The sequence below is a fragment of the Plecotus auritus genome, assembly GCF_963455305.1.
Source record: "Plecotus auritus genome assembly, chromosome: 15".
NCBI lineage: Eukaryota > Metazoa > Chordata > Mammalia > Chiroptera > Vespertilionidae > Plecotus > Plecotus auritus.
In genome coordinates this window covers 9549085-9571466 of record NC_137781.1, presented here as the reverse complement: position 1 = coordinate 9571466, position 22382 = coordinate 9549085, and the positions used below count along the sequence as shown (strand labels likewise).

The 22382-nt window shown below is 47.0% G+C and overlaps 1 protein-coding gene across 3 annotated transcripts in view; it reads right to left on the bottom strand.

The window, feature by feature from the left end:
* Positions 1-22382, bottom strand: part of NR2F2 (nuclear receptor subfamily 2 group F member 2) — a 224928-nt gene that overhangs the window by 18252 nt on the left and 184294 nt on the right. The window contains exon 4 of one of the 3 annotated variants that reach the window (XM_080651828.1): positions 22229-22329. The exons of 1 other annotated variant lie outside the window; for it this stretch is intronic. In XM_080651828.1, coding sequence (XP_080507954.1) covers positions 22229-22286 — 58 coding nt within the window. In that variant the 5' untranslated portion in view covers positions 22287-22329. Of the gene's footprint in view, positions 1-19867; positions 19917-22228; positions 22330-22382 lie in introns of those variants that run through there. One more of the 3 variants, XM_080651831.1, reaches the window with a different exon arrangement.

The following is a 22382-nucleotide window of genomic DNA, read 5'->3' as shown; positions in this document are numbered from 1 at the left end:
GGACAGCCTGGAGCCACTCGGGGAGGGCCAAGCCATTGTGCCGGGCACAGCCACAGAGAGCCCCGTGGAAGGGACACGCTGGTTCCAGCCTGGTAGCTTTGCCAGGGCATTTAGACACACGGTGAGAATCTTTTGCCTAGCGTATTTATTTTTAAATTCCGGAGTATGCTACTCTGTTTATTTTACTTTTCAGTGAATTGAAGGATATGCAGAGAGTAGGCTCTGGGTAAAGATGGTAGTGTAACGGGCTTGCTAACCATGTAGCCGAGTCTGAGGTGGGCTGGCCAGGCTTTTCATGTCCTATTCCCCTGCTGAGAAAGTTCTACAGACGCCCACAGCCAGGTGGACATCAGTTCTTATTTGGAAGTGAACAGCGTGAGGAAAGATTGTCTCATTCTATATGCTTTCTCTTTCTCAAGAGCCTGGTGATGAAATCTTTAAAGTGACAGTTCATTTTCGGTCTGTGAGAAAAAAGCCTGGATCAAATGGTATCGGGGCCAGTCCTTTAAGTGGGAAGGTGTTCGCAAGGCAAACATCCAGATCAATTAATATTGCTCATTAGCTGTATCCAGGCACTTAAATAAGACATAAACAGCACAACAGAAGAAGTTACCTGATTTAACTGCCATTAACCACAGACTCAAGGTGAATTTCAGGAGAGAAAGAATTAAAATAGGGTTGCTTTTCAGAAGACTCCAAGTGCCCCAGTTTCAATATAAAGCATATGATTAGAGAAGTTAAGTCCATGGACAAAGACAGACACACTGACAGAGCAGAAAAACATTACGCAGGGATTTAGGAAACAGAACTAATTATTTAATTACCAACTGCATCTCTCCTCTTAAAAGGCTAATTGCTTGAAATGTTGAAGGTACACAAGCCAAAATAAAGGACCTGGACGGAAAATGAAGAGGAGGGGGTTGAATATCATAGTCAGCTTCTTGACCAAAGGAAGTACCCGTTTGAGAGGTTACGAAGTGTAACGTTTGAATAAAATGGACACTAGGGTTTTTTTCTTAATTTTTATTTTGAATACAGGATAGAGAAAGGCACCTTTCCTCTTTATCCCTGGCAATTTTGAATATATTAATGGTCATCATTGGAGAGATTACGATGTGCTTGGCGGAGGGAAATAGATGGAGATGATATCACTTAAAATAGTTGAAAGCAAAAGTGAAAACGTGGAAGGCAGGGAAGAGTGATTCCTGACAAGGGCACGTTGGGTATTTCTCTACACCACGGCCCACGTCAGGGGGAGGAAGTTACAAAAATCAGGCCCCCCGATTTCTCTGCAGAATGTGCAGTAATAGCTTACTTATTGGCTTCCCATGGTATGCTGCACGTTTTCACCTCGCATATACTTTTGTGGCCATGTTACCAAGCAAGCGAGAGGAGCTGGCTAGCGCTGTGAAATCTACATGGGGGGGGGGGGGGAGTGCTTTAAAAAGGTATTTTTCTCCATAGAATCCTCTGAGTAGTAAGGATTCTATGTTTGTTTATTCATTGATTTTTCATACGACGTTGGTTAATTAAATGGATTTTAAAATGATCTACTATTTTGCCAAAGTCTCTAGCGTTTATGAGATGAAAACAAATTCCAAGGCCAGAGACCTTGTTCACAAAGTGTAACTGGCCAGACGTTAAAGAGCTACTATCTAAGTCTCCCAGGTCCCATTACACACAAAGACACCCATCAACACCCAAACCTAGTTTTCTTTCCTAACAACATTGCAACTGGGTGCCTGTGGATGAATATTTGATGTGGGAGTTTTTAACTCTCTACCTGTTTAGCCTGGAAATGCCTTCAATTTGCCTTTTACGCTTACAAACTTAAGAAAGCATTAGCTGATATGCAGGTCCTATTCACCCCTTTTAAAAAACCAGGGAATAAAAAAATCTAATTATAGAAAAGAGGTGTGATGTTTACTCTAAAGTTACAGGAACATATAAAGTTTTCTTAATAAACTGGAAGAAACTCTATCCTAGATAAACTGGAATCGGGCAGTTTTATATCCTTGTTCTCTGCCTTCTGGACGTTGGCTCCTGTCGTCATACACTGCCTATTGTTAAGAGGGTGAATTTCTGATTAAAAATTATTAAAAATTATTTTCCAATTGTCCGGCCTTTATAGCTTGTTGATGCCTTATTAAACGGAAATGCAATACTCATTTCTGTGTTTAAGTTTTGTATGTACAGGCAGTAATGAGGAGGTGAGATTCTCCACCCCCCCCCCCAAAAAAAAAGAAAAGAAAAGCAAGAAAAACATTCTCTATATAAGTTAAAGAGGAAAAAAAAACCCCTTAGGATTCAGTCTGTTGAAAATACACACACACACTGTTTGCCCAGTGGAGCTCTTAATAAGGTTTTTTTCATCTTAACCATCTACCAAGACGGATGGCTTCAGTTTTAAATAGAATTTTTGACTCTTAAGCAAGTTTGAACAACTTGCAGGCTTTCAGAAGTGAAGGAAGGGCTGAAAAAGGAGCGTCCGAAAGAAAGACCCGGGAAAGTGACGGGGCGGGAGGGCGCGCCTCCGTTTTCAGTGATGTGACACCATCTTTACTTTCAAAATGACAGCAGCATGCTTTTCGGAGAGCCTCCAACAAGGTGATCGCAGGAGAAGAAAAGCCAAAAAGAGATTTGGCCCTCTCCCCCCCCCCAAAAAAAAAAAAACCAACCAAAGCAACAAAACTAAAATCAAGCCCCCACCCTACACCGCGCCTCCTAAGCCCCTTGCCACGGTGGGAAAACTCCTGTGTACGTTTCCGGTGCATTTCCCAGTTGATGTACTTTCCAAAGGCCCCGGTTAGACGGCTCTGAGCAGCCTGGCAGCCAGGAGAGGAGGCAGGCTGGCAGGGGACCGGCCTCTTAGAGAGAAACTTGGGAAATCAACTGTTGCAGGTCCACCTCTCCGCTCCAAAGGAGGGCTGCAGGGGCTGGGCCCCGAGAGCTGATCCAGCCACTCTCATTCTTTGCCAAGGCGCCCCTAACTTTTATGATGACCCGCCCCCCCCTCCTTCCTCTCCTATCTGTCTCTGTGCCTCCGGGGCCAGGGGGAGAGCAGGGCGAGGACTAGATTGCTTTCAGAGTTTGCCTTCTCTGATGATGGATTACCATGTCAATTTAAACGGCATAGGATTAATTTGTTTCAATGATTTCTCTTTAGGCTGAATGCCAGCCGGTTTTCTCTCTCTCCCCTTGCTCTTCAGAACCACCACTACCAAAAGAAGGAAAAAAAAAAGGAAGAAAAGGAAAAAAAAAAAAGCCTTCTTCCCATATACTAAGTTCGGAGACAATAATAGAACTAGACAGGTTAGGTGTAATGTTGCAACACAGTCATAGGTCTGAGTGTTTTTATCTCTGCCTAAGAGGCCGGAACGTACAGTCAGTCACATTAAAATGAAATTGGACTCAACATTTATTCAATAAATACTTGTCTTGTAGATAATCCAGTGCCGAGTGCTTTTGACACATAAGGACTTAATTTGTCTTGGATAACAAGTTATTAATATGGTACATTTAAACCTGCCGACTACAATCAGGTTCCTAAGATCTGTGACACACTCCCATGATCATCGGGGAAAATCATTTGTATGAGGAGACATTTTTGAGACTGTCTGTCTTGGTCACATGAATGGGTACACATACACACGTGCTAGTAACATGTATATCTCATATCACATAGGGACAAAAAAGTCCAATGAAGTTAAAAAATCTGATTATTATATATTATATAAATCTGATTATTATATTATATATTACATGATACTATATATTATATTGCATATTATATATATCATATTATATATATTATATATTACATTATATTATTCATTGTATAGCTGTGCCTAATCTTTCCAAAAACGAGCGTGTGTCAAGGAGTTTTGTCTTTGGTAAGATTTCGAAAGTGCACGAGAAAAACGCCGTGTGAACCCTATTTCTCTGCAAGACCAAACGCAGAGGAGCTTGGAAATAGCACAACGAGGCAGGCCCCTGCACATTTCTCACCTGGGCTCGCCTCGCGGCCGGAGAGACCCGCTGCTGGTACCAGCAAGGCCTCTGAGGGCAATAATCTCTCTCTAGTGGATCAATAACCTATCCCTGAAGTGGTTCCTGTGTTTCCCTCTCTGACGGAGGTCCTGGCCAGATGCGGTGGAGTCTGGATAGCTAAACCCAGGGCGTTGCTTTCTCATCCACCCCCTTTTCCTAAATGCCTCTCTTCTTCCCAGCAGTCCCTGCGCCGAAATTAACATCCCAGTTGAAGGTAATGAATTGCCTTGTGCCTAGGAAGCCGGGGGGGGGGGGGGGGGGACGCTGCGGCCTCCCCCCTTTCCTGAGCCCTCCCGGTGCACAGGCGGGCTTTATGGACACATGCACTCCGGGGCCGGCGACTGTCAGGCCTGGAGTCCTGGCCATTTTAATTTGTCGAGAAGTTGGTGGTGGTTAACCTTGGGGGAGACGGAGCATCGCCAGGAAACCGACTCCCTGAGAGCTCCCTCTTGGAAACGCCAGGCAAGGGAGGCTAATTGAATGAAGAGGGAGAATTAGGTTAAAAAATGGAGGACACTCCAGTATCACGTTTGCACGGGTGTCGCTGGAAATGAAGGTGTCCCCGAGTCGCGGTGATGCCAGAGTGTTTAGATGTTGGCCACAGATGGGGACACCTATTGAAATGTGTCTCAGGAAGATTAATAGGGCTTGTCACTGTTGGGAAAGCATGCTTTGCTGTAAATTTCTACCGGCGCAAGATGAATTACCGATGAATGCTCACTTATCAACCCCATCACTATCGTTCGACACTAAATCAAATTGAGGAGTTATCTGCAATCAGAAAATTTCTTTTTAAAATAGACACACACCTTTGGGCCCCAGACTCTTTAATAATCCCGCTCTGAAAACAATTCCCCACCCCTGATGCTTCTGTAGCTTAAACAAAATGACACCTCAATAATGAACATGTGTTTTTTAATTATATTTTTCTTGATTTCAGAGAGGAAGGGAGAGGGAGAGAGAGAAACGTCAATGATGAGAGAGAATCATTGATTGGCTGCCTCCTGCACGCCCCCCACTGGGGATCATGTGCCCTGACCGGAAATCGAACCGTGACCTCCTGGTTCCTAGGTCAATGCTCAACTACTGAGCCCTGCTGGCTGGGTAATAATGAATGTTTTTATTTTATTTTTTATTTTTTTTTATTTTTTAAAATATATTTTATTGATTTTTTACAGAGAGGAAGGGAGAGGGATAGAGAGCTAGAAACAGCGATGAGAGAGAAACATCGATCAGCTGCCTCCTGCACACCTCCCACTGGGGATGTGCCCGCAACCAAGGTACATGCCCTTGACCGGAATCGAACCCGGGACCCTTCAGTCCGCAGGCCGACGCTCTATCCACTGAGCCAAACCGGTTTTGGCAATAATGAATGTTTTTAAGTTCGCACCAGGGACAGCTGGTTAATAGCAAAGTTTGACAGCGTTTTAGGCTTGGAAGCCATTATTTAATGTTTCATAAAATGTGTTTTCTTTCCTCTGAGATATTTCTCTCTTTTCCTGGAAGGCAGAGAAGAAAGTAGGCTGCATCTTCCCGTTCCCAACCCTGCCCCTTGACCCAACTGTCATCTAATTCTCTCGTAAAATACGACTAGGAGAGGATGGCCAGCTCAGGTAGAGACCAGTAGAATAGGATGAAAGGAATGACGACAGTCAAGGAAATGCATGTTTTCTTTTACGATTTCACGGTGTTGGGCGTATCTCATTTCGAAGGTGGTTTGTTTCAGAAATAGATCGGTGGTATCATCTCTGCTAAGCACCCACAGACCTTTCAATGTGGGAAGAATCATCTTTTGATAAACCACCACCCCTGTATTTCCATAGGGTTTAAAAAGCTATCTCCCGTGCCCGATGCATTTGATTTTTACTGAAATCCTGTACATGCAGATATTCTGAATGCCCATTTTGCTGATGAGTACACTGAGGCTCGGAGAATTATCCGAGGCCATGGAGGTAACAGGAACACAGTCAGAATTTGTACCTAGGTCTCCCAGGTTCCTTGCTTCAAAAAAAAAATTTTTTTTAATTGATGTCAGAGAGCAAGGGAGAAGGAGAGATGGAAACATCAATGATGAGAGAGAATCATGGATCCGCTGCCTTTTGCACACCCACACTGGGGATCGAGCCCGCAACCCGGGCATGTACCCTGAACCGTGACCTCTTGGTTCATAGGTTGATGCTCAACCACTGAGCTCAGGGTCTTCCTACTCCAAGTCATTATGTAAATGAAGAAGATGATGGTGGTACTAACAGCAACTAACCTTTACTATACTGTATGTCAGAACTGTGGTCAACATGTTACTTTATTTAATCTCTGCACAACTCTCCAAGCTACGTAGATACTGTTATTACTTCCATTATTTAAGATAAAAACCCAGCAATACTCCTGGCGTTTAGGGACTTGTCTGAAGGCGACATGGCCACCAAGTTGCGGACGTGATATTCACATGCAGGAAGTCTGAATTGGGAGCCACTGCCCATGCTATGCCCTTTCCAACTGCCACAAGAAACCCCGCTTCTTCCTGGGATCTGAAAATCGGGGCCAGTGTGTCACAGCACAACAGAGCTTGGCTGGGAGGCCTGGGTTTCAGCTGTGGTTTTGCTGGCTCCGAAGTCTGGGCTCAGCCTCTCTGGCCTTTATTCGCCTGATCTCTAAAAGGGGGCGGTGTGCCAAAGGCGACTGTTGCTTTGGGGTGCTTCCTTCTAAGAGGGAGCAGAGGCCCAGGGAGGCCACGCTGCCTCTGAGGATGTGTGGGGCGCGTGGAGAAGGGGTGGTTTCTGTCTCAGGGACTGGCCTGCGGACACTCGGCATGGGGGGCGGGGGGGCCGTTGCCTTCTGCTCTGCAGCCCGCGGCAGTTCTTAAGAAAAGCCAGAGCCTTGAACACTCACGGAAAAGGCTTACCTTTCTCGTTTCCCAGGTAGAAAGCTAGAGGAGCCGGCCGGTGTGGCTCAGTGGTTGAGCATTGACCTAGGAACCAGGAGGTCACGGTTCGATTCCCTGTCAGGGCACATGCTGGGGTTGTGGGCTCGATCCTCAGTGGGGGGCATGCAGGAGGCAGCCCCGATCCATGATTCTGTCTCATCATGGATGTTTCTCTCTCTCTCCCTCCCCCTTCCTCTCTGAAATCAATAAAAATACATTAAAAAAAAAAAGCAAGAGGAAAAATCAGAGGCCTGCAGAGGTCAGGTGACCGATGGAATGTCCATCACCCAGCTCTTTGGTGACCAAGTTGAAACTAGACCCCCTTTCTCTTGGCCCCCAAACCAAGTACCCACCCCACTCCCCCAAACGTCCCCCCGCACTATGTCATGTCCAGATTATAGCTAAGCCACTGCTCTATTTTCACCTTGTATGTGTTATTGTTGGTTGCAATATGAAATCTTCCTCAATCCCTCCCACCACCGTTTTTCATAAAATCGAGGAAGCTAACGAAAGAGTCAAAACCGCAATGAAGAATCGCACGAGGATAAGAATATTCCCTCATCTCGCCAGGCCGCTCCGCTATTCCAATCTGTATTTATTACCACCCTCCGTGGATACTTCCACAGCCCAGACTGCTAGATCTGGACTGTCTAATGGTTCCCCAATGGGAAAATCGGTTTTATTTTATTTTTTTTATCTTCCTTTTCCTGTCCTAAATCACCCTCCCATACCCACTGCCGGCGATGGGAACCCCCGTCTGGGTTTAATCAGAAGTTGCGAGGCAAAATGTGCATTATTAAGAAATATAAATATTTTCAGAAGCAATCAAAGGGATGAAAGATTGATTCAGCGTGTAGATTGGGCCTAATTCGAAGCAGCTTTTTTCTAATGAGGGCTACTGGGGTAGAGTCGGGCTCCGTGGCGGCTGCCCGTCGGGGAGGGCGCACGTCACAATGTCAGGCTTCTCTTGGTAGGTAGGGGTGCGGAAGTCATTTTTGCGGGGTGCCTTCTCCAGTCTTGGGGGTAGGTCACCTTTTCTGCTGCCCTTAGGGACTTGGAGTGGTTATCTTTTTTATGTTTTAATGTATTTGTATTGATTTCAGAGAGGAAGGGGGAGAGAGAGAGAGAGAGAGAGAGAGAGAGAAACATCACTGATGAGAGAGAATCATGGACTGGCTGCCTCCTGCACGCCCCACACTGGGGATCGAGCCTGCAACCCGGGCCTGTGCCCTGATGGGGAATCGAACCGTGACCTCCTGGTTCATAGGTTGCTGCTCAACCACTGAGCCACGCCGGCCCGCTGAGCTGGAGTGGTTATCTGAGAAATTATGACTAATGCCTTCTCTTTAGAATTTACATCAGGGAGTCCCTCCCCTTTCGCAACTGGGGAAGTTGGTTTAGCGTTGACTTCCATAAGAACACCGTGGCCGGGAGGCACAGGCGGTATTAGAATCGCTTTCTTGGCTTAATAAAAGGTATCGCTTTATCTACCTGGTCCATCTCTACTGGCTTTCAACACAGAGACATGGCAAAACCTAATAAGCCTCATTAGGGTATCTGCTTTAAAAACAACGGGCTGCCTCATTTAGCATGTTGCTTTGAAATGTCCCCGAGGGAGCTGGGTGGTCACTGCTCGAATATAGGTATTGCTAATTTGGGATCTTTGTCAGTCCCGCTAGCTCTGGGAGGGGGGGAAAAAAAAAGCAAAAAAAAAAAAAAAAAAAAAGCAGCCTAATGTGTCGGTGGAATTTTAATACACAAGGGATCAAACCCCGATTGTTGTCTTTTGTTTTTGCTTGCTTTCTTTCTTCCCTTTAATCCCACTTTTTGTCCACATGGCCGTGTGCGAGAGAGGGCTCGATTTCCCTGATACGGCTCCCCGGCCACAGCTGGATGGGTTGCCAGAGCGGCCTGGAACTGTCCTGAAAACCCACCCAGCCCCGGAGCCTGAGAGAGCAAGTTTTCCTTTGTTGTCGGCTAGAGTATTATTTGCTGTAGGTTTTTTTTTTTTTGATATACATTCTAAATTAGGCCTGCAAAAGCAGGCTTCATCTTTAATTCATCACTCTCAGCTGAAAGAGATTAGCGATGTCTAGCACACCCTCCCCCCCCCCCCCCCCCCCCGTTCCGTGCTGACCTCACCAAGTATGGCCTGAAATTAAGTAGCCTCATTCATTCCGAATGGAGAAGGATAATGGAGCAGCATTTTCGCGATGACCATCACAAATTGTAGGCAGCATATTTAAAAGGCCCCTATTTTCAAACCGTGTAGATTACAATTCTCTCCCGGGCTCACAATATGCCCGTCAGGAGCAGCCGGGGCAGGGCCTGGCAGGTTTCGTGTGGCATGTTCGTGTGCGCGCATGCGTGTGCGAGCGTGGGGTGCTGGCTGTGTGTGTGCTAGAGCCGTGGTTAGCGGCTCCGCTGTCTACGAGGACACCTTGGAACACGTACCCACGGAAATCTGACGATACCTGGGCTTTTTTCTGGTTCTTACCATGAAGACATTTTTCCCAACCTCTTCATTTAGACACAGAAAAGCCCCCTTCAAAAATGCTCGGTTTTGCTATTTTGAGATATTTTTGAAACAGTCTGTTTTTTTTTTTTTTTTCCCCCCTCGGTCCCTGCTGTTTGATCATATTTTAAAACATGATGGAGGGCTAACTTGGATTACAGAATTAATTAAAATCGCCATCTAAGATTAGCTGGCTTCGCCCCTATGGGGACTGAGCCAGGGAGGCCAACTTTTTGAATAGCAAAACTGCTTTCTTTTCCGGCCAAAACAAATCTTGACCGGGGTTCTTTGAGATTCTCCAAGATGTTGTAAAGTTTATTTTTGTGAGCAGTCGTTTGGGGACTTACAGATTAGAAGAAGGGGGGTACCCTACCCCCCCCCCCCGACTTTTTGGGTTTCAGATTTTAATTTGTAAACTAATATAAAATGAAGTCAATTTATAAAAAGCTATCAGGATAGTTTGGGGGAATTTCACTCAGTGCAGATTTCTTAAGAATAAAAATTACCCCAGAATAACTTTGTTTAGTTATTTAAAAAGTAAATATTCAAAGTAATATTTCACTTAACTGTTGGAAGGAAAAAATGTCATTTTAGGCAAGAAATCTTTGTAGAGCTCACTGATATATTAATCTCCGCATTAAGTTACTTAAGATTAGTTTGTCTTATAATTAAACTGGAAGCGTGTTGCCTATATTTCCGCAAGCGGAGGCGTTGGAAATTTCTCGAAGCTCACTTTGGCCTAATCGTCTCACCCCAGAAGGCCCGCTGATCTAATGGGCATACATCACTTATATGAACAAGATCGTCAATCACGAACCGTGAACCTATCATTTGGACGTACAAGATGCAGTCTGAAGTCTCCCCAACCTCTAGCATATAATTTCAGGAAATTAGCCAGCTTAAAGTCTGGGCGCCTGACTTCTAGGGGATGAAACGCGAAAACGGAGACAGCTTCAATATTACAAATTTGATTTTTAAAAGTCACAGTTTAACGGAGCCAGGATTAAAAGATGAGGCGCTGCAGGTCTTTCAATGTTGGCAGAAAGAAATACTTTCTGTTAAGTATAATTTGGAATTTCCTGGCTAATATGCAGGGTATGAAATAAAGGCGATTAGTTGCAAAAATACGTAGCTTGACTCATTAAAGCACACGTTACCAGAAGTATATTTCCCTAATTTACTATCGAGACAGAAATGTATACATTGTAGAGTATTTCAATTTGCTCAAATACTAACCAGCAAGTCTTAATTTTTAATAAATTTTTTTTTTATCCACTGAGGTGAAAATGGCAGAAAACCCATAAATATAAGGATTAAGGCTGCATGCAATTCGAGTTCATTCCAATGACAAACCCGAAGTAAAACTCAGATGAACTTAGCAAATTTCGTTTGGTACCTGCCTGAAACGATAAATCCTCGTTGGGAGCTTCGGAGTCGAAGGAGGTTCAACGAAAATTCAAACCAGGTTTCCCCAAACCGAACCCAGACTCGCTCCGTTTAGGGTAAACTACAGTTGTGTTTGGGGTTCATAAATAATAAAGCTTTCATCCCACTTTAGCTAATGATGGATAGATGAGGGGCTGGGGGAGAGCACTGGAAGATGTGTTTGGAATGACTGTGTTTGCCTATTTGATTTCATATTTCCTGTAATACCCTGAAGTACGGAAAGAACAGTATATGAAGCCAATTTCCAATGATGTATGTGAAAGGTGACATGTGAGAGCCCGGTGAGGACAGTGACAGTTAAGTACACACAAAGGTTTTGTGTGTGTGTGTGTGTGTGTTTGAAGAGAGAGAGAGAGAGAGAGAAACATCCATTTGTTATTCCATTTATTTATGCATTCACTGGTTTTTAAAAAATATATTTTTATTGATTTCAGAGAGGAAGGGAGAGGGAGAGATAGAAACATCAATGATGAGAGAGAATCATGGATCGGCTGCCTCCTACACTCCCCCTATTGGGGATCGAGCCTGCACCCAGCCATGTGCCCTTGACCAGAATCAAACCCGGGACCCTTCAGTCCACAGGCTGATACTCTATCCACTGAGCCAAACCAGTCAGGGCTGGCTGGTTCTTTTTAAACATTTTTTAAAAATATTTTTTAAATTGATTTTTTAGAGCGAGAAGAAGGGAAAGGGAGTGAGTCATTGGTTGATTCTTGTATGTGTTCTGACCCAGGGATCAAACCCACAACCTTGGTGTATTACAACCGAGTACCCGGCTGGGCATCCGTAGTTTTTTTTTTAATCAAGGAGAGCCTAGATGAAATACTAACGAACATTTCTGGAGTGCTTACTGTTTTAAGCTCTGTCTTAGCTCAATTCAGTTGACAGTAACACTAGCAGGCAGTCCGGCTGGTGTGGCTCAGTGGTTGAGCGCTGACCTATGAACCAGGAGGTCACGGTTCGATTCCCGGTCAGGACACATGCCCGGGTTGTGGGCTCGGTCCCCAGTGTGGGGTGTGCAGGAGGCAGCCGATCAGTGCTTCTCTTTCATCACCGATGTTTCTCTCTCCCTCTCCCTTCCTCTCTGAGATCAATACAAACACATTTAACGAAATAAAAGCGGTGGCAGGCAAACACTGCTATTTCCACTCGGCAGCTGAGAAAGACGAGGCCCAGGGAAGCGCCATCACTCGTCCAAGGTCACCCTGCTCCTTCGAGGGAGCTGAGCCCCGGGATGTCTTGTTCTGGAATCTCTGTAGAATGCGGTCACGGTGTTGTCCGGGGAACACGTTGCTACACACCGGGAATGAGACAGACGTTTCCCAATTTATTTATTTTTCTTTAACTCTGGAGGACAGTGAGTAGTAAACGCGATGGGAGAAGCCCAGGGAGAGAACGCTCACTCCTGTCTAACCTTCTTCCCCAGAAGGAGGGAGCTGGCTTCCCAAATCTCCCAGAAGCCTTTGCTGTCTCCCCTTAGAATGCCACCTATGTGGGCCACGGCAGGGCAACAGGGGCAGAGGTAAGCCGGGTGGCATTCAGAGGAAAAAAGGACAGAAATGACAGGGCGAGAGTGTGACTTGGGAGGAAAGGTCAAAGGAACGAACCTGGCAGGACGCAGAGAAGCAGTGGCTAATGTAGAGCTCAAGGCCATTCTGGAAGTATTCAGGAGGACAGCGAAGGCCGGGCAGTGTCAGGAGGAGAGCGGAGGGATGCGAGGAGGAAGGTCTAAGAGAAGAACAAACGATGGAACCTTGGACTTCGTCCTGGTCTTCCAAGACCCATGATCAAGGCTATGTTTTCTTGGATCTCGAAAGCCCAAACCAGCACTTCCCCAGGAAAAAAAATTTGTGCCCCGACTTGTGTAGGTCGAAGCGGAAAAATAGCCTTCAGAAACAGGGTTTCAAAAATGCTTTCATCAGAGTAATATGTGCAATACCCTCACAGCCTTTATTTTGTTATTTTTTATTTTTTGTTAATCCTCGCCCAAGGATATTTTCCCATTGATTTTTAGGGAGAGAGGGAAAGACAGAGAGAAACATCGATGTGAGGGAAACACATCGATCGGTTGCCTCCTGCACGAGCCCCAACCAGGGCCCGGGCCAGGGAGGAGCCTGCAACTGAGGTACATGCCGTTGACCGGAATCGAACCCAGGATGCTTTGGTCCACAGCCCGACGCTCTATCCACTGAGCCAAACCGGCTAGGGTTCTCATAACCTTTATAGTCACTTTCTCATTTCATCCTCATGCTGAGTTTGCAAGGGATGTATTACGTCCACTTTACAGACATGCAAACTGAGGCTCAGGGAGGTTGTTACAGGCCCAGGGTCCTCCGTAAGCCTGGACCCCTCCCGGAATACCACCCTGTCTTTTCTCACAACATCCCCGTGGCTTTGCCCTGAAGACAGTGTCACTGAACATCTGGTTTGCAGCCAGGTTTCATTAAGCTGCGTTAACCCTCAAGGAACATACCGATAAGAACACATTACACGGGAATGAGGCCCGGCCCCGCTTCTGCAACCTGGCTGCCATCCTGCAAGAGGCGGCTCAGTCCCCCGGCTCTTGAAGAAGCTGGTTATGTTAAGGAAAGCTGGTCGAGGGAACATCCCACCGTCGGCTGGGATGGGGGAGCCACCTATAGATGGTTAAACACCCCCCTCCCCACCGCCCAGCAGCGAGGCCCCCAGTGAAACCGCCTGCCTGTTTACAGGAGTCTCGGTGCTGATGAAAACACTGACTTATGCCCCAAACTTCTCCCTGCCAGAGGAGAGAAGTTCCAGGTTCTTTCAAAGTATGTGAAGCATCCGATCTGAAGAGTGGCAACAGCATTTGGGACCAATTACCCAGATTAAGAGGCAACCATGTTCTGTTTACAATGTGAAGCCAAGAGCTGTTTTGCCCTGGCCCACAGGCTGGAGACTGTAAATTACAGACATTTCAGCCTCACGCTGACTCCTCTTTTGACCCGTGTGTCTGAGCGTGGAGCAGAGCAGGTAGGAAAAGCCTGTTGTTATTTGCCCTGAAATTGCAATGAATAGGGAGCTGAATATTCTCTTCCAAGTAAGACGCCCACCGCACCGATTCCTGCCCTGGCAGCCTGGACTTCTCACCCAGGGAGAGTCTAATTGTATCTGACGTGTCAGGATGTGGTTCTGCCGTTTGCCACTACTGGTAAAATGATTTTTTTGCGACAGAAGTTAGAAAATAAAGGCTTTCTGGCACCTTTTGCTTAATTACCTTGCACTCCAATAGCACCCCGTTTTTCAATAGACAGTGGGTTAGTCAGTAAAAATGATAGCTCGTCTGGTGTGGCTCAGTGGTTGAGTGTCGACCTATGAACCAGGAGGTCACAGTTCGATTCCCAGTCTGGGCACATGCCTAGGTTACGGGCTTGGTCCCCAGTGTGGGGGCGTGCAGGAGGCAGCCGATCCATGATTCTCTCTCATCATTGATGTTTCTCTCTCTCTCTCTCCCTCTCCCTGTCTGAAATCAATACAAATATATTTTTAAAAAATGATAGAGTGGAGTTAGTATCGGAGAAGCTGTGCTGCTGAGAGTGGTTAGACCTAGATCATGGCAAATACAGTCAAGTGGGCAAAAAAAACCCCAACCCCATAATTTGGCCCAAACTTGGAGGCTGATAGGGGTTTGGATTTGGGCCTCAGATTAGGGCCTCAGATTAGGTTTCCTTTTACAAAGAAAGACCAGTCCCCACTTCGTGCAACGCGGATCATTCCCAGATGAGTATTTGGGAAAATATTCATCTTAAATCTTTGAACAGAATCCTGATGGCCAGGGCTTGACCTTGGCAGGGGGGAAGGAACCAGAGGTCAAACAGCAAGGGGGAGCAATGAGACAGGCCGGCCAGACGCCGCCAAGTGGGAAAGGCTAGTCTTATCTCCCCGCTGGCTGTGGTGCCTACGTGTTCAGAGATTCGACGAGCCACCCTCAACACCACGTCTACACCCGTGAGCTGGGTAACGCACAGGCAGGGAGCGAACGCCTCTGTTCAATGTTCTATAGGTCGGAGGTCATTTAGATGAAACCGTGACTGAGGTTCTGAGGGTGGCGTGGGATGGAATCTTGGAAAGTATTTTTATCCAAGAATCCAGTGTCCACTTAATGGAGGGAGGGCTGCCCTCTGAGGGCGCTCATATTTGATGTCATTCCAGTCCCTTCCCATGCCAACATATTTTCCTGATAGAAACCGATCGAAAAGCCAACTCCACTCAATTCTGGAGTTCTCTAACCTGGGTGTATCTCCCCATCATGGACATTTTCTGCCGTGCCGGAGCCTCCTGACACTTACAATTAACTCACAAATTAACTTAGAGATGACAGTAAGCTCCCAGCTAAATGATCCCGTGGCCACTGGGGAGCAGACCAATTTTCTAGAATAAGGTTAGGACTGAGTCGCTCGGTAGCAGTGCTGAGGTTGGTTGTATAGAGGGAAGAAGGAATCCAGGTGTGAGAGGGGAGATCGTATCTGCCTGTAATTCTGTCCTTGCTCAGCCCTCTGATATTTCTTCAGCCATGAAACAGGGACAACCGGTTTTGAAAACATTCTGGAATTCAAGGCTCCGGAATAGAATCAGGAAGTCTTGGGCCCGGCCGGGGTGGCGCAGTGGTTGAGCGATGACCTATGAACCAGGAGGTCATGGTTCCATTCCCGGTCAGGGCACATGCCCGGGTTGCGGGCTCCATCCCCAGTGTGGGGCGTGCAGGAGGCAGCCGATCCATGATTCCCTCTCATCATTGATGTTTCTCTCTCTCTCCCTCTCCCTTCCTCTCTGAAATCAATAAAAATATATTAAAAAAAAAAAAAAAAAGAAGTCACAGATTCTTCCCCTCAAAAGACCTTGGAGAACCAGGGGGCCAACTTCCCCCTGAGCTGGGATGGGCAGATGGCTAGGCAGACACAGCGGCAGAAACTTCCAGGAGGTGTAAATTCGAGGCAGGTGACATACACATAGGAAGGTCTGGGGGAAGGCCGCCAGGTGGGCCAGGGCCAGCCACCCCAAGAGAGGGGCGGGTCAGGGCTCAGGGTCCCCAAGGTTACCGCTCTTGGGGAGCATTGCTTTTAGGAAGTGGGGTTCCTTCGATGAAAGCAGAAATCTGTGTCTGGGGCATCTTTCTGGAGCAGCTGTCTCCTTTAGCACCCGGCGGACTTTCAAACACTCAACAACTTTCCTTCTCCCCAGCCCTCAAGCGACCGCGCTTGTTTTACTGGCTAAACCCCCCAGGTGCCCAGATGATGTGGACATAGAGGTTTTGCTTTCCTGGGTTTGCCAGAGTCTCTCTCTCTCTCTCTCTCTTTTAATATATTTTTATTGATTTCAGAGAGGAAGGGAGAGATAGAAACATCAATGATGAGAGAAACATCGATCGGCTGCCTCCTGCATGCCCCACACTGGGGAGAGAGTCCGCACTCCGGGCAGGTGCCCTGACCAGGAATTGAACCAGTGACCTCCTGGTTCATAGGTCGATACTCAGCCACTGAGCCACGCCGGCCAGGCTGCCAGAGTCTCTTAAGAAATGCCCAGGAACAAATAAAATACTGAGAGTGACCAGGACCGTCCACCAGGCCTCGTGACTGGCTGCAGACAGAGACAGGGAGGAGCCCACACAGGGGAGTCAGAGCTCAGTCATCCGGGTCTCGCACAAGGGGGTTACTGCATTGAAGAATGTCTCATGTTTGTCCCCGTTAAATGGCATTTTGTTTTGGCTTTTTGGTAGCTTTCAGAGTCTGTGTGTCATCTTTTACTTTTTTTAAAAACAAACTGACTAGTGTGTCTTTTACAGTTTTGCCCAATCATCGATCTAAATAGCGCAGAAGCCAGCCTTTCTGGGGTCTTAGGGTCTTTGATGTCACCAGTGATTATGTGGGAAATTGTTATGGGTTTATTCCTTCAATTAGCTCATAAGCAGCGGCTAATTGTAGCGTCTCTGGAACTGGGTTAAACCCTGGTCCTGCCAATATACCAGGTGTGTGGCCTTGCGCATGCTGGTTTGTCTGAGTCTCAAGTTTCCTCATCTGTAAAATGGGGATCATAATGCAACTACAGCATTTATGTTTCTTTGGATGGTTAAATGAGTTAATACAGTGAAATACTTAGACTGGTGGCAGGCACATAGCAGGCACCAGTTATTATACAAAGCAAATAAATCAAGACAAGACCCCTAAAGACAGTGTCGAGAAGACTATGGAAACTCATCCATTCATATGCCCAATATATTAGCCCCAAAGATGCTCTAGGCCAGCCGTGGGCAAACTACGGCCCACGGGCCGGATCCGACCTGTTCGGCTGTTCTATCCGGCCCGCGGAGCCGAAAGAGCGGAGCGTTCTCTTGCTCTCCCCTCCGCTCCTTTACTTTGAATTTATATTCGTTCACACAAACACTCCATCCATGCTTTTGTTCCGGCCCTCCGGTCCAGTTTAAGAACCCATTGTGGCCCTCGAGTCAAAAAGTTTGCCCACCCCTGGTCTAGGCACAGTGTTAGTCTCCAGAGAAACAAATATTTAAAAAAACATGTTTTTAATTGATTTTTGGAGAGAGAGAAAGGGAGGGGGAGAGAGATATAGAAACATTAATGAGAGAGAAAAATAATGGAGCAGCTGCCTCCTGCACCCCCCCACCAGGGACTGAGCCCACAACCTGGGCATGTGCCCTGCCCGGGAATCAAACTGGTGCCCTCTTGGTTCCTGGGTCGAGGCTCAACCACTGAGCCACACCGGCCAGGCGTCCATGCTAACCTAAACACGTTCGCTCTTTTCCTCCTGTATTAACACAGGCGAGCTCCAAGAAGCAAATCCACCAGGGGTTTCTTTTTGTGTGTGTGTTCACCAGCTCCCCGTGAGGCCATTACCCACTGGGAGCGGTGGGAGGAGCACTGGGGGGGCCGGTGGGGGGGCACGGGTAATGTGATCGCTGGGTGTGGAGAGTGGGAAGGGCTCACACTTTTGACAGCGGCCGTCCTAAAGGGTGTAGCGAGTCATCTGGAATTTGTACACAGCCTGCCCTCTCCATTCCGCACCGCCCGTATCAGACCCGTGCTCTCCGAGGAAGATATGCTGTTACACTCAGCGGGCCAAGGGCTGCCCCAGCTTACACACACAACCCCCCGACCCCGCGCCACGGGGGCGCTTCGGTGGGCGGTGTCAGGGGCACACATTCAGCCCAGTCGCGCCACAGCGGGCGCAGCCAAACACGGAGACCTGGCCGCGTGTGAAAAAGGCCGAGGGCGGATTAAAAAGCTGCCGGTTTTCCGAAGAAAGCCTCTCCCTGGAGCAGGAAGCACGGAACCTGATCCTCTCCACGCGGTCCTCGTCCCGCAACCCGCTGATCTCAGGAGGTGGCCAGGAGGCAACTCAGGAAGATGGGCATGAGACAGGCGGGCTGCTACCGGGCATCAACCGGTGTCTGCACCCAGGGCGAGGGCAACTCCTCCTCGGAGATCCTCAGACCTTTATTTATCAAACCTTAAAGGGCTCTCTTGGATCCAATGACCCTCTCTTAGAGTGTTTAAAATGCACGAAAGCCCGGCCGGTGTGGCTCAGTGGCTAAGCGTCGACCTAGGAACCAGGCGGTCACGGTTCGATTCCCGGTCAGGGCACATGCCCGGGGTTGCGGGCTTGATCCCCAGTGTGGAGCGGGCAGGAGGCCGCCGATCAATGATTCTCTCTCATCATTGATGTTTCTATCTCTCTATCCCTCTCCCTTCCTCTCTGAAATCAATAAAAATAAATCAATAAAGAAAGAAAGAAATAAAGCACACGAAAGAAAGGCACAGAGATGCCACGCTTTTCAAAGTCACTAGTCTATTCTGAACCTCTGCGTGTCATGGGCGTTCTACCACATAACATGGTATTGTCATGCGAATAGGACAATATACAAATCAGTCCTTTCTTCATGTTTTCCACAATGTTATCTAATGAGACTGTCTGGGTCTTCTTTGGCCTCTCAGACACCCCCAGATCAGACCTCAGAAGCGAGCAGGTATCACTGACCGCAGGCCCAGCCCGCAGCAAACTCCAGATTTCATCTTACTTTGAGCCCTCAGCGTCGTAAAAAAAAACCAAGTCTCTTCGTGATCATCAGCTTCGCCGTAGGTTGCAGGGCAGAGCCTGGGTTTGACTCCTGGCTCTCACTGTGTGTCTCAGGCATGTTACCCAACATCCCCAAGCCCCCGTTTTCCCACTGCTCCTTGAGGTTAACAACATCTTATTTTCCCATTGATTTTTACAGAGCATGGAAGAGAGAGGGAAAGAGAGAGAGAGACATCGATGTGAGAGAAACACATCGATGGGTTGCCTCCTGCATGCCCCTGACCAGGGCCCGGGCCAGGGAGGAGCCTGCAACCGAGGTACGTGTCCTTGACCGGAATCGAACCCGGGCCTCTTCAGTCCCTCTTTAGTCTGCAGGCCGACGCTCTATCCACTGAGCTAAACCGGCTAGGGCTCACACATCTTCTTCACTGCGATGCTGTACAAACGGCACCAGTGAAGATGTGGAGACATGGAGCACAACAGAAAGGCTCTATGAACAAATGATGCAGATGTCATCCCCTCTGGTACATAGTAGGCGCTCAATTAAACTTCTTCCTCCTCCTCCTCCCCCTCCCCCTCCTCCTCTTCCTCCTCCTCCTCCCCCTCCCCCTCCTCCTCTTCCTCCTCCTCCTCCTCCTTCTAATCTTTCCCACTACAGCCCAGTAAGTCCACACTCACGCAAGCCTGTGTACAGTAGCAAAAACACTGCCCTTAAAGAAGGTGACTTAATTAAGTATTCTCCCATGAATGACAAATGCCACAGACCCACAGAACACATTTAAAGGTATAGCCACCCCTTGATGGTTATTATGGAAAGAAAATAATGAGCTCTTCGAAAAGGAGAAAAAAAAAAGAGTAAGCAAGGAATGGAATTAGACACTCACCAAGGCTGATGAACGGCTAGTCGCAATGGAGATTTTAGCTGAGTTTAGCATCCCTGCCTCTCTGTGCCGCGAAGGGGTGACCATTTAAACAAGTCAAATGTTGAATTCATTCAAAGTCACATCGCTTTTCTTTCTTAGTTTGGGAAGACCAAAAGCCAGGCGTAATTTCTGTTAATGCTATAAAACGATTATGTTTCAGGATAATGAATTCAGATATAGAAAACTCTTTCTTCTGAATAAATTAAATTCCTTGTCATTTCTTTATTTTTTTTCCCATTTCTACAATACGGGGGCTGTAGCTCAGACTAGAATGACTCCTGTGTTCAAAAATGACATCACTCTAGATGATGCCCCTCGTGCTAGGAAAGGTGGGCTAGGTCACATTACAGAAAGAATGCGTTCCCGAGCGGGGAAAGTACAATAGGTTAATTTGAAAAGGATGAATAATTCAACAAAGAACCACGCATAGCTTGTTACCTATTTCCCCACGTTCAGAAAAATGCTGCTCTCCGGCACTCGGAGCTTCCTGAGCGCTCTCAGGGAGGAGGGGCGGGTTTGTGTTTATTAGAGGACAAAGAGAACGGAAATTTCATAAATTTGGGAAAAGCACATGCAAATTGGTGTGTGTGTGTGTGTGTGTGTGTGTGTGAGTGAGTGTGTGAGTGAGCACGCGTAGGAGGTGACTTTTCTTGTTCACAGTTATCTCTGGTTTGAAGTTGCAGTTGGAAAATGTCAAAGTGAAAAGAAATTGGACAGGATCTGCATCAAGTGCAGGGCTTTACAGAGCGTGCGTGTGTGTGAGTGTGTGAGAGAGTGTGTAAGTGTGTGTGTGTGTGTGAGTGTGTGTGTGTGTGAGAGAGAGTGTGTGTGTGTGAGTGTGTGAGAGTGTGTGTGTGTGAGTGTGTGTGTGAGTGTGTGTGTGAGTGTGTGTGTGAGAGTGTGTGTGTGTGAGTGTATGTGTGTCAGTGTGTGTGTGTGAGTGTGTGTGTGTGTGTGTGTGTGTGTGAGAGAGGGTATGTGTGTGTGAGTGTGTGTGTGTGTGTGTGTGAGAGAGGGTATGTGTGTGTGAGTGTGTGTGTGAGTGTGTGTGTGTGAGTGTGTGTGTATGTGTGAGTGTGTGTGAGTGTGTGTGTGTGTATGTGTGAGTGTGTGTGAGTGTATGTGTGTGTGTGTGAGTGTATGTGTGTGTGAGTGTGTGTGTGTGAGAGTGTGTGTGTGTGCAAGAATTTGGTAGTGGTGACAATGAGGCCACTTCTTTTTTTTTTTTAACCCTCACCCGAGGATATTTTTCCACTGATTTTTTTAGAGAGAGTGGAAAAGAGAGGGAGAGACAGAGAAAGAAACACTGATGTGAGAGAGACACATCCATTGGTTGCCTCCTGCATGCGCCCTGATCAGAGCTGGAGATTGAGCCTGCAACCGAGGTAATGCCCTTGCCCAGAATAGAGGCCATGAAAGGTGCTAAGAAAGGTGGGCTAGACACACAGCTGGCCGACGCTCTATCCACTGGGCCACTTCCATTTGTGTAAAACAATCAGCAAAAACAAAACAAAAAACAACAACAACCAAGATGTACTCTAAAGAGAAGTTTAGGATGTAAGTCAAGCTCTAAATCGGGTAACAAAATTGATACACACACATCCCAACGTGCATGATCAACTCTTAAAATTCTTTTTGTTTCTGAAAACCTACAGGAAAATAATAAAATTCAGAGCCGCTTCCTTTTCTAGGGCTGATCGCAGTCGCCTCTCAAGTCTGGCTCATTCTGTGGCCCATGAATCTAGTTGAACAGAAATTCTTTTTAAAAAAACAGGGTATCCCCCCGCCCCCCGCCCCCACGCTCATCCACATTTTGTCTCCATTTTGCTTATTCCCTCCACCCTCCAGCACATGTCAGATCCCAGTATCGTATCAACCTGCATCGAATCGATTTAGGACACTAAGCATCTCACCCACGTTTAAACGCCCCATGAAAACGTAACAGCACCACCAACACGAGCGCAGCACCATGGGAAACGGGCCAGCGGGGAGCTGGAAGGAAGGGCGAATTTTTTTTTTTTTTTTTTATCAGAAAGACGGGCAAAAGGGTCAGGCAGAACGAGGAGCGAAAGAAAAAGCAGGGCAGGAGCAGAGACGGGACCTAAATTAGAACAAGAGGCTATGTTTATTAATAACCCTGCTGACCCACAGGCCCCTGACACGAAATACATTAAGTATTGTTGGGACACTCTGCTCTGTCACTCAAAGGAGGAGTGAAGAAAAGGGTGTTGGGAAGTTTTCGAGAACAGCCTTTCCAAAAAAATAAAAAATAAAAAATAAAAAATAGAAATAAAATAAAATAAGGAGAAGGCATAGACTCACAAGGTTGAGAAGGCCCGTGGTCTGGGTTCCGCTTTAGTCTTGTTCTCTCCGGTCGCATTCTCTGCGGGCAGCCTTCTGTATGTTTCTACACTCTCAGCACACTAGGATTTAAAACACAGAAGAAGAAGAAAAAAAAAATATATATATATATATA